This window comes from Haematobia irritans, chromosome 1, assembly GCF_050003625.1.
Source record: "Haematobia irritans isolate KBUSLIRL chromosome 1, ASM5000362v1, whole genome shotgun sequence".
Taxonomy (NCBI): Eukaryota; Metazoa; Arthropoda; class Insecta; order Diptera; family Muscidae; genus Haematobia; species Haematobia irritans.
Genome location: NC_134397.1, coordinates 13090026 through 13103039, shown reverse-complemented (window position 1 = coordinate 13103039; position 13014 = coordinate 13090026). Strand labels below are relative to the sequence as shown.

At 27.0% G+C, this 13014-nt stretch overlaps 1 protein-coding gene across 1 annotated transcript; it reads left to right on the top strand.

Moving 5' to 3' along the window:
* The first annotated feature begins 1058 nt into the window (after nucleotides 1-1058).
* Nucleotides 1059-1864, top strand: LOC142237558 (succinate dehydrogenase cytochrome b560 subunit, mitochondrial-like). Its single transcript, XM_075308922.1, has 2 exons — nucleotides 1059-1134; nucleotides 1191-1864. Coding segments are annotated over exons 1-2 (573 nt in total). The 5' UTR covers nucleotides 1059-1132; the 3' UTR covers nucleotides 1762-1864.
* The last annotated feature ends 11150 nt before the right edge of the window (nucleotides 1865-13014 follow it).

The following is a 13014-nucleotide window of genomic DNA, read 5'->3' as shown; positions in this document are numbered from 1 at the left end:
GATTTCTTAAATAAGACCCAATTGAAATATTCATTGAGTTAATTTAGATTGGATCTTCTGTTCTATTTGAAAATAATCAAAAAATTTTAGTTGTAAATGAAATAAATGTAATTGAGCCAGTTTACAAATTCTAGGAAATATCAAATTTATTGTAAATATAAAGAAAGCAAAATTACTGCAATAAATTCGTTATAAATGAATTCTACTCTACTATGGTGATATGGAATTGTTGACATGGGGATTCATAATTTGCTGTTTATCGAAATTTATTATGGGACCTAATGGTATTATAGAAGAAACTTGAAAGATATGTATGTAATTGTTATACAGCTCAATCGTAATGTTGTGAATGCCTTAAATTTCATTCCAATAGGACTCAGCACCATCGCACTCAGAACGTGTCAACCAATTAAAAAATTAATTAATACAATTAATTCTGTGATTGATTGTTTGATTCAATTTTGTGAACCAATTAAATTTTTAATATTTATTAAAAATCAATTGAAATTTTGATTTTTAATAAATTGAAATTTTAATTGAAAACATTTTGGTGATATTTTTTCTGTGTGCGATGGCTTTGTAGTTGGGTGTTTACGCCTGGGCCATTTTGGAGAGTTAGGTTGGCACTCAAGTAAATATCAAAATGTCTGATCATCTCAAGACGACACGTCTCGGGGAATGGAACAAAATACCAAGGAGCCTCTTTGGTATAGCTTGCGATGGATTTGTCGTAGGACTTTACCGCCTAGAGTATTTTGAAGAGTAAATTGGGAACTAAAAAATACCAAAGTGTCGATCGTCTTAAGATGAGAATGGCATAACACACTGTACACTTGCAGTGTGTTAGCTTTGTCGGCCATCTGAATGACATCATGCGATCACAATTTTGACAATTCGAACAAATATCAACTGATTCTTAAATTTTATGTTATATCCGATAGCTTTTGCCAAATGAAATTTCAACACAGGGTGTACCATATATACTCTACAATGAAATATTTAAAGTTTACCTCAATGATAAACACCCTATTTTATTTAATGACGTACTTACCTTTTTTACAAATTTCCTTTAAAGTTGTCAATTAAAAAAAATGTTTTCTTGCTTTCAAGCTTTTATCACAAACAAAACGAAATGTAAGTTGCAATAACATTTATTGATAAAAATTACAATAATTCCCTCATTATACCAGGATCCATCTATCCAGAAATTTATATGGCCAACAATCAATAAAAAATTTCATGAATTTCTCTCTCATCAAAATAAGTCGTAATCAATTTGTAAATACCAACAGAAACTGTTCCATTAAAATGAAGTTGGTTAAAGCTCCTCCTCTAATGGTCAAAACCTATCAACAAAAAAATGAAGCTCTAAAAAGAGTTCTCTCACCTCATCTAACCATCTATAAACCACAATTGACATCAATGATGTCCATAACTCTTCGAATGACTGGTTTTGCTTTGGGCATATTAACATGGACTGTCGGTTTGACTTCATTACTATCGAGCCACAAAATGGAATTCTATGTGGATAAATTGAAAGGCTTGCCCATGAACTATATTGGATGGACTGTTGTCAAAACTATTTTGGGATTTCCATTCTCATTTCATATGGTTGCTGGTATTCGTCATATGCTGTTCGATACCGCCAAGCTAATGGAAATTAGACAATTTTATGGTACTGGTTATGTGGCACTATTGTTGTCCTGTATCATGGCCATTGGTTTGGGTATGAAAACTCCCTCTGTAAAGGAAAAGTCATAGATATGTGGTGTATAAATTTGAAAATTTGATATACGAAAATTGTTCCAATTAAAATCTTAATTGAGGTTTAAAAAATAATCAAAAATATAATTGATTCAACAAATGTTTTAATTGAAAAAAAAACAAAAAAAAGCAGAACAAAAGTAAAGTAGATACGTAGATAGAATAAATATAGAATTGTAAATGTCCTATTTTTCCTAAAATTTTATATCTATAAAAAAAATTGATTCAAAATTTTATTTCTATAGAAAATTTTGTCAAAATTTTATTTTTATAGAAAATTTTGTCAAAATTTTATTTTTTAATTTTATATAGAAAGTTTTGTCAGAATTTTCTTTCTTTAGAAAATTTTGTCAAAATTTTCTTTCTATAGAAAATTTTGTCAAAATTTTCTTTCTATAGAAAATTTTGTCAAAATTTTGATTCTATAGAAAATTTTGATTCTATAGAAATTTTTGTCAAAATTATATTTCTATAGAAAATTTTGTCAAAATATTATATTTCATGTTAGCCTGATACCGAAACAGGCAATTGACGTCCAAATGCATTATATCTAATTAACAATTATTTTTCGAGCTTTATGGACAGACATAGATTAAGGAAATTTTATTTCTATAGAAAGTTTTGTCAGAATTTTCTTTCTATAGAAAATTTTGTCAAAATTTTCTTCCTATAGAAAATTTTGTCAAGATTTTGATTCTATAGAAAATTTTGTCAAAATTATATTTCTATAGAAAATTTTGTCATAATTTTATTTCTATAGAAAATTTTACTTCTATCGAAAATTTTGTCAAAATTTTATTTTTATAGAAAATTTTTTCAAAATTTTATTTCTATAGAAAGTTTTGTCAAAATTTTATTTCTATAGAAAATTTTATTTCTATAGAAAATTTCGTCAAAATTTTATTTCTATAGAAAAGTTTGTCAGAATTTTCTTTCTATAGAAAATTTGTGAAAATTTTATTTTATAGAAAATGTTGTCAAAATTTTATTTCAATAGAAAATTTTGTCAAAATTTTATTTCTATAGAAAAGTTTGTCAGAATTTTCTTTCTATAGAAAATTTTGTCAAAATTTTATATTATAGAAAATTTGTCAAAATTTTGTCAAAATTTTATTTCAATACAAAATTTTGTCAAAATTTTATTTCTATAAATTTTTTTCAAAATTTTATTTCTATAGTAAACTTTGTCAAAATTTTATTTCCTTATGTTTTTTTTTTTTTTTTGTAAATTCCAGCTCGAGGTCAAAATTTTATTTTTATTCGATAGTGCGATCTCCTTCGGAAATCATCGACGGGAATAAAATAAATAAGTAAAGTTAAAACCTGTGTGTGGTACCAGAGTATGGTAGCAGCAACAGAAATGAGAGGACAACACCAGTGACATAGGTCTTAACTTTATTTATTTATTTTATTCCCGTCGATGATTTCCGAAGGAGATCGAAATATCGTATTATTAAAAAAAATAATAAAAATAAAAATAAAACTTTGACCTCGAGCTTGAATGTACAAAAACAAAACATAAGGTAATAAACAAAAAGGTCGAAAAAGAAAAACAACAAACTTAGATAAATTTTATTTCTATAGAAAAGTTTGTCAAAATCTTATTTCTCTAGAAAATTTTTGTCAAAATTCTATTTCTATAAAAAATTTTGACAAAATTCTATTTCTATAGAAAATTTTTTCAAAATTTTATTTTTATAGAAAATTTTCACAAAATTTTATTTCTAAAGGAAATTTTGCCAAAATCTATTTCTATAGAAAATTTTCACAAAATTTTATTTCTATAGAAAATTTTTCCAAATTCTATTTCTGTAGAAAATTATGTCATAATTGTATTTCTATAAAAAATTTTGTTAAAATTATATTTCTATAGAAAATTTTGTCAAAATTTTATTTCTATAGAAAATTTTGTGAAAATGTGATTTCTATAGAAAAGTTTGTCAGAATTTTCTTTCTATAGAAAATTTTGTCAAAATTTTATTTCTATTAAAAAATTGATAAATTTTTTGTTTCATTTGGACTAGTTATACTCTCTTATTAATGTGAGCAGCCCGAGTCAATGTTTTGGCAATGATTAGAGAAAACAAGTAGAAATGGTTTAAAATTCTGGGAAACAGGGAGAAGGCTATATGCTATAAATGAGTAAAACTTTCCTTACAGCCCCTTAATAAAATCGTCAAAAATGTTATATTTGTAGCACCTCATCATTCTTTTTTATCAATCACTATTATATCCTTAAATGCAATTTGAGACTTTATATATATTTTGCAATTTTTCCCATCTTCCCAACGATTTATGGTCATAGAAACATTCTGATAGATTAATGTGACTTAGGGTGGAGGGTCCTGTAATCTCCAATGATCATCAATTTAATTGATGACCACAATTAAAATTTGGTGAATATTTTATATTAATCCACAAAAGTGTATAGGCTACTGAGATTGTGGTCTTCTCATTATTATTATGACCAGAGCCAATTAACCTAGTTTCTTATGATACTTGAGGAATGCACACACTTAAGCTTTAGTGGTTTATGAATGTGGTGTTGAGAGAAATCTATGATGATTGCGTACCTGTATATGTATGTGTGTATACTGCATAGATATTTTCGTACAAAAACAAAAGTCATGAAGGACCATTTAGGTGGACCCCATACCAAGCAGAAATTTGTTTTAATTAATTTGTGGGTTTCGAGGCCATAAAGTAGGGACCCACTCCCAGCTATTGGGTAGGCAAGAAATTGTATTCCACCTAGGCTTATTATCATTTGCTCATAGTATTTTTCTCCACTTCATTACTTTCACAGTTATGTAGATTTGAAGTGCGGAGTATATTAAATTAAATCAACTGTCTTCGAAAAGCATTATGAATAATTTCCTTTACGTGAGTGTCCTGTGATTATTTGACTTGGTAACAATTGCAAAGCAGTAGAAGAATATCTTAATGGTGAAACAGTGGAAGATTTGGAGAAATTGCATACCTTTGCAAATCACATAAAAAAACAGAAAAAGTAAAGTAGATACAAGTTATTTTTATTTCTATAAAAAAAATATTTCCATAGAAAATTTTGTTTCTATAGAAAATTTAGTTAAACTTTTATTTCTATAGAAAATTTTATCCAAATTTTATTCCTTTAGACAATTTTGTCAAAATTTTCTATAGAAATTTTGTCAAAATTTTATATCTATTGAAAATTTTGTCAAAATTTAATTTCTATAGAAAATTTTTTGCGAAATTTTCTGTTCAAATACAATTTTGACAGTATTTCAATAGAAAATGTCGCAACAAAATTATTTCTTATTACTTAAGAAAATTTTGTCAAAGTTTTATTTTTAACGAAACTTGTGTCAAAATTTTATTTCTATAGAACATTTTGTCAACATTTTATATCTATAGAAAATTTCGTTAAAATTTTATTTTTATCAAAACTTGTGTCAAAATGTCTATCCATTAGAAAATTTTGTCAAAATTTCATTTCTATACAAAACTTAGTGAAAACTTTATTTCTATAAAAAAGTTTCTCAAAATTTTATTTCTATAAAAATTTTGTCAAAATTTAATTCCTATAAAAAATTTGGTCAAAATTTTATTTTTATATAAACGTTTGTCAAAATTTTATTTCTATAGAAATTTTTGTCAAAATTTTATTTCTATGGAAATTTTTTTCAAAATTGTATTTCTATGGAAAATTTTGTCAATACTTTATTCCTATAGAAAATTTTGTGAACATTTTATTTCTATAGTGAATTTTGCCAAATTTAATATCTATCGCAAATTTTGTCAAAATTAAATTTCTACAGAAAATTTTGTAAACATTTTGTCAAAATTGTATTTCAATAGAAAATTTCACAAAAATTTTATTTCTATAGAAAATTTTGTCAAACTTGTATTACTTAGGAAAATTTTGCAAAGTTTTATTTTTAACGAAATTTGTGTCAAAATTTTTATCCTTTAGAAAATTTTGTCAAAATTTAATTTCTATAGAAAATTTAGTGAAAACTTTATTTCTAGAGAAGATTTTGTCACAATTTTATTTCTTTAGAAAATTTTGTGAAAATTTTATTTCTATAAAAATTTTGTCAAAATTTTATTTCTATAGAAAATTTTGTCAAAATTTTATTTTTATAGAAACGTTTGTCAAAATTTTATTTTTATAGAAACGTTTGTCAAAATTTTATTTTTATAGAAACGTTTGTCAAAATTTTATTTCTATAGAAATTTTTGTCAAAATTTTATTTCTATAGAAATTTTTATGAAAACTTTATTTCTATAGAAAATTTTGTGAGAATTATTTCTATTTCTATACCAAATTTTGTCAAAATTTTATGTCTATAGAAAATTTTGTCAAAATTTTATGTCTATAGAAAATTTTGTTAAAATTTTATTTCTATGGAAAATTTTGTCAAAATTTTATTTCTATAGAAAATTTTGTCAAAATTTTATATCTATCGGAAATTTTTTCAAAATTTTATATCTATCGAAAATTTTGTTAAAATTTAATTTCTACAGAAAATTTTGTCAAAACTGTATTTCAATAGAAAATTTCGCAAAAATTTTATTTCTATAAAAAATTTTGTCAAACTTTTATTACTTAAGAAAATTTTGTCAAACTTTTATTTTTAACGAAACTTGTGTCAAAAAAAATTTTTTTTAAAGAAAATTATGTCAAGATTTTATATCTATAGAAATTTTTTTCAAAATGTTATATCTATAGAAAATTTTTTCAACATATATATGTATAGAAAATTTTGTAAAAATTTATTTTCTATAAAAAATTGGGCCAAAATTTTATTTTTATAGAAAATTTTGTCAAAATTTTATTTCTTTAGAAAATTTCGTTAACATTTTATTTTTATCGAAACTTGTGTAAAAATTTTTATCCTTTAGAAAATTTTGTCAAAATTTCATTTCTATACAAAACTTAGTCAAAACGTTATTACTATAGAAAATTTTGTCACAATTTTATTTCTTTAGAAAATTTTGTTAAAATTTTATTTCTATAAAAAATTTTGTCAAAATTTTATTTCTATAGAAAATTTTCTCAAAATTTTATTTCTATAAAAAAATTTTGTCAAAATTTTATTTCTATAGAAAACTTTGTGAAAATTTTATTCTTATAGTGAATTTTGTCAAAATTGTATTTCTATAGAAAAGTTTGTCAAAATTATATTTGTATAGAAAATTTTGAAAATTTTGAAAGAAAATTTTGTCAAAGTTTTATTTTTAACGAAAATTATGTCAAGATTTTATATCTATAGAAAATTTTTTCAAAATGTTATATCTATAGAAAATTTTGCCAAAATTTATTTTCTATAGAAAATTGGGCCAAAATTTTATTTTTATAGAAAATTTGTCAAAATTTTATTTCTTTAGAAAAATTCGTTAAAATTTTATTTTTATCGAAACTTGTGTAAAAATTTTTATCTTTAGAAAATTTTGTCAAAATTTCATTTCTATACAAAACTTAGTCACAATTTTATTACTCTAGAAAATTTTGTCACAATTTTATTTTTTTAGAAAATTTTGTTAAAATTTTATTTCTATAAAAAATTTTTGTCAAAACTTTATTTCTATAGAAAACTTTCTCAAAATTTTATTTCTATAAAAAAAAAATTATAGCTGATGGCCTTAGCAGCCAATGTTACTTTTTCCCTTTTCTTTTTTATCATTCATTTACTGTATGATTAAAATAAACAATAAATAAATAAATAAAAAATTTTGTCAAAATTTTATTTCTATAGAAAATTTTGTCAAAATTTTATTTCTATGAAAAATTTTGGCAAAATTTTATTTCTATAGAAAATTTTGTGAAAAGTGTATTCCTATAATTCATTTTGTCAAAATTTTATTTCTATAGAAAATTTTGTCAAAACTTTATTTGTATAGAAAGTCTTATCAAAATTTTATTTGGATAGAAAGTCTTATCAAAATTTTATTTCTTTAGAAAATTTTATCAAAAATTTATTTTTATAGAGAATTTTGTCAAAATTATATTTCTATAGAAAAATTTGTCAAAATATTATTGCTATTTCTACAGTGCAGTTTGTCCAAATTTTATTTTTACAGGAAATGTGGAAAATTTTATTTCTATAGAAAATTTTGTCAAAATTTTATTTCTATAGAAAATTTTGTCAAAATTTTATTTCTATAGAAAATTTTGTCCACATTTTATTTCAATATAAAATTTTGTCAAAATTGTATTTCTATAGAAAATTTTGTCAAAACTTTATTTGTATAGAAAGTCTTATCAAAATTTTATTTCTTTACAAAATTTTATCAAAAATTTATTTGTATAGAGAATTTTGTCAAAATTTTATTTCTATAGAAAATTTTGTCAAAATATTATTTCTATAGAAATTGTTGTCAAAATTTTATTTCTATAGTAAATTTTGTCAAAATTTTGTTTCTAGAGAAAATGTTTCCACAATTTTTTCAAAATTGTATTTATATAGAAAATTTTATTTTTATAGAAAATTGAAGTACCTCTTAGTTGGGAGAGGATTGTTTCGCAAATTGTTCGCATATCTACCAAAACATCAAGAATTGTACCAATCTACCAAACAGTAAAAAATCTACCATGTTTGGTAGAATTCTACCAACTGGCTCTAACCCGTGGCTCTAACTTGTGAGACTGCACTCATCTCATACCCCGTCATATATCACATTATAAGATTATCATTTTCGTATCTTTGGGATAATATTATTTATTAGGTTAATTATATTTTTATTATATTAACTCTTGAGTTTTAATGGACTGAATAGTCTAAGTGAGCCTGAATCTTAATCGGGCTGCCACTTTAACCTAATCCCAGCCTATAATCTGTACCAAAACCCATAGTAAATATATGATTTTTTTCGAAATTTTCTCTGAAAAATCCTTCAATGTGCTGCTACTTTGTTTTTCTCTTAGATGTCGCAGTTAGCATTTTAAGTTGTTCAAATCAACTTCTTTGGAAATAATTTTTGTTCTTTTTGTTTTAGCTGCGTTGATGACACCTGAATCTTTCTTCTAATATTTTTTTTTTTTTCGTTTTTGTTTGTATTTCTTTGATAGAAATTTTCTATTTTCATTACAATTTCAAATGAATGATAAACACAGCGCATAAGTTAATATGCAGGCAGGCAGGTGGTCGTTGTTTATGTGACTCTTATGATCCTGTTACCATTGATGCAGCTAATTTAACGTCGACTAAAGGCCATAAATTAATTTTTCATTATCTAAGTGTGTTTGCTGGCTCCTCAGGTTCAAATTGGGTACAAATATTATTCCGGCTTTTTTTTTGATATGGCAATTCCTTTGGCTCTTTGTCTCTTTACTGGGCTGCAAGGACATTTTTCAATTTATTTATGCTCCATTGAGTTTTCATTATTTATCAGTGGTACATTATCAAAATTAAGGACGAAGAGCAAAACCAAGGACAAAACCAATGAAATCAAAATGCTAAAAACCTACAAATGCAAATGTTTTAGATGGTAATTAAATAGGAAAAGTACATACTTTGGAAATTATGCTGATGCAGTAGTTCATTACTTACTTATAAAATGTTCAAGGCTCCTTCTCATCATCGTCCATTCCATTCAATGATGAATATTCAAATTTGTTTTATTTAATTAACCTTAAAATAAATCTTATGATTGCATTTCATATTTTAAAATATGCATAGCCAAAAGAAATTTGGCTGATGACCTTTGGTTGGATTTTTTTCGGGTGAATCAAGACATCACAAAAAATTGTACAATGTCCAACACTGGGTATTCGTTATAGGGCCTCACCTTAGATTGGGGAAAATATTGAAGTGATACAAACAGAAAAAGTAATACCAACCCAGCAAGAAACAAAGCTTCGCCAAAAATGTAGTGAAAATGTTCTTTTTGAATCCGGAAGTAGTGCAAAATTGGCGCAGAAGCGATGAATTTAACATGGACTTGTCATAGGACGGATGTCCACCAATTCAACAGACGTTACACGGAATTTTCGTCACTTTTTGAGATGTGATCCGAATCTAGTATTTTGGATGTGAATTAAATTTGGAGCTAATGGCCTTAGTAGGTTTTTTTATACCCTCCACCATAGGATGGGGGGTATATTAACTTTGTCATTCCGTTTGTAACACATTGAAATATTGCTCTAAGACCCCATAATGTATATATATATTCTGGGTCGTGGTGAAATTCTGAGTCGATCTAAGCATGTCCATCCATCCGTCCGTCCGTCTGTTGAAATCACGCTAACTTCCGAACGAAACAAGCTATCGCCTTGAAACTTGGCACAAGTAGTTGTTATTGATGTAGGTCGGATGGTATTGCAAATGGGCCATATCGGACCACTTTTACGTATAGCCCCCATATAAACCGACGCTCAGATTTGGATTTCGGAGCATCTAAGAGAAGCAAATTTCATCCGATCCGGCTGAAATTTGGTACATGGGGTTAGTATATGGCCTCTAATAACCATGCAAAAATTGGTCCACATCGGTCCATAATTATATATAGCCCCATATAAACCGATCCCCCGATTTGGCTTGCGAAGCCTCTAAGAGAAGCAAATTTCATCCGATCCGTCTGAAATTTTGTACATGGTGTAAGTATATGGCATCTACCAACCATGCTAAAATTGGACCACATCGGTCCATAATTATATATAGCCCCCATATAAACCGATCCCCCGATTTGGCTTGCGGAGCCTCTAACAGAAGCAAATTTCATCCGATACGGCTGAAATTTGGTACATGGTGTTAGTATATGGCATCTAATAACCATGCAAAAATTGGTCCACATCGGTCAATAATTATACATAGCCCCCATATAAGCCGATCCCCCGATTTGAGCTCTTGAGCCCCTTGGAAGAGCAAAATTTACCCGATCCGGTTGAAATTTGGTACGTGGTGTTAGTATATAGTCTCTAATAACCATGCAAAACTTGGTCCACATCGGTGCATAATTATATATAGCCCCCATATAAACCGATCCCCCGATTTGGCTTGCGAAGCCTCTAAGAGAAACAAATTTCATCCGATCCGGCTGAAATTTTGTACATGGTGCAAGTATATAGTCTCTAATAACCATGCAGGAATTGGTTCACATCGGTTCATAATTATATATAGCCCCCATATAAACCGATCCTCAGATTTGACCTCCGGAGCCTCGTGGATGAGCAAATTTCATCAGATTCGGTTGAAATTTGGTACTTGGTGTTAGTATATGGTCTCTAACACCCATGCAGAAATTGGTCCATATCGGTCCATAATTATATGTAGCCCCCGTATAAACCGATACCCCGATTTGGCTTTCGGAGCCTCTAAGAGAAACAAATTTTATCCGACCCGGCTGAAATTTGGTACATGGTGTTAGTATATGGTCTCTAACAACCATGCAGGAATTGGTCCATATCGGTCCATAATTAGATGTAGCCATATATAAACCGATACCCAGATTTGAACTCCGGAACCCCTTGAAAGAGCAAAATTCACCCGATTCTGTTGAAATTTGGTACGTTGTGTTAGTATATAGTCTCTAACAACCAAGTAAAAACTGGTTCATAGCGGTCTTAATTATATATAATTCCCATGAAATTTGGTACATTGCGCTAGTATATGGCCGCTAACAACCATGGCAAAATTGGTCCATATCGGTCTATAGTTATATATAGGCGATCCCCAAAAATAATCTACCAAAATTTTATTTACAAGCTACACTTGTAGTTTAGTCAATGTATGGTTTTAAGCTGCAATAAAAAACAACAAAAAAATTTATTTCTATAGAAAATTTTGTCAAAATTTTATTACTATACAAAATTTTTTTAAGATTGTATTTGTATAGAAAATTTTGTGAAAATTTAATTTCTATCGAAAATTTTGACAAAATTTTGACAAAATTTTGTTACTATACAAAATTTTGTCTAGATTTTATTTCTATAGATTTCTATGGATTTTATTTCTATGGAAAATTTTGTAAAAATTTTTATTTTTATAGAAAATTTTATCAAAATTTTATTTCTATAGAAAATTTTGTAAAAATTTTATTTCTATAGAAAATTTTGTTAAAATTTTATTTATATAGAAAATTTTGTCAAAATTTTATTTCTATAGAAAATTTAGTCAAAATTTTATGTCTATAAAAAATTATGTCAACATTTTATTTCTATAGAAAATTTTGTCGAACTGAATTATATACGTCTTTAATCGGCCTTTTTTTTTAATATATCCCCTGTATGGACTAACTTACAATTTAGAAGATGGTGTTAAGGATTTTTTAAGATACCTTGCTACCGGCAAGTGTTTCTGCAACCCAAGTAATTCGATTGTGAATGACAGTCTTAAGTCCAAGTTTCTATGCAATTCATGGTGGAGGTTACATAAGATTCGTACTGGCCGAATTTAGGTTAGGTTAGGTTAGGTTATGTGGCAGCCCGATGTATCAGGCTCACTTAGACTGTTCAGTCCATTGTGATACCACAGTGGTGAACTTCTCTCTTATCACTGGATGCTGCCCGATTCCATGTTAAGCTCAATGACAAGGGACCTCCTTTTTATAGCCGAGTCCGAACGGCGTTCCACATTCCAGTGAAACCACTTAGAGAAACTTTGGAACCCTCAGAAATGTCACCAGCATTACTGTTTAATATGTACCCCGTATGGACTAACTTATAATTGAGAAGTCGGTGTTAAGAAGTTTTAAGATATCTTGCCATCGGCAAGTCTTACGGCAACCAAAGTAATTCGATTGTGAATGACAATCTTAAGTACAAGTTTCTATGCAATCCATGGTGGAGGGTACATCAGATTCGGACTGGCCGAACTTACGGCCGTATGTATTTGTTTTATCTTGTATTTACTATAAGATCAACTAAGAACCACTTGTATTTACTATAAGATCAAATTTGGTGATATTTTGCTAAACAAAAAAATTTTTATAAATTTTAATGCATTCTAACGCTTGCCTGAAACGCAAAAATTCGCCATTTTTTCACAATGGATTTAGCATTTTTTTCGAAATATTTAAAAAAATTTGTACCATTTTACTAATTCTTACTCTGGCCCATTTGAAAATAAAAAAGTTAAAATTATCCAATAAAAAGTAAAAAAAAAACAAAGTTAATATACCACCATCCTATGGTGGAGGGTATAAAAACGAGTTATAAAAAATTAAATTAAAAGAACTTCCTGTGTATTTAAAATGAGAAAGCATCTTTAGGATGACATTTTTGGAAATGATTTTACAGTCGTGCCTTTCGAAGAATATCGAAAAATT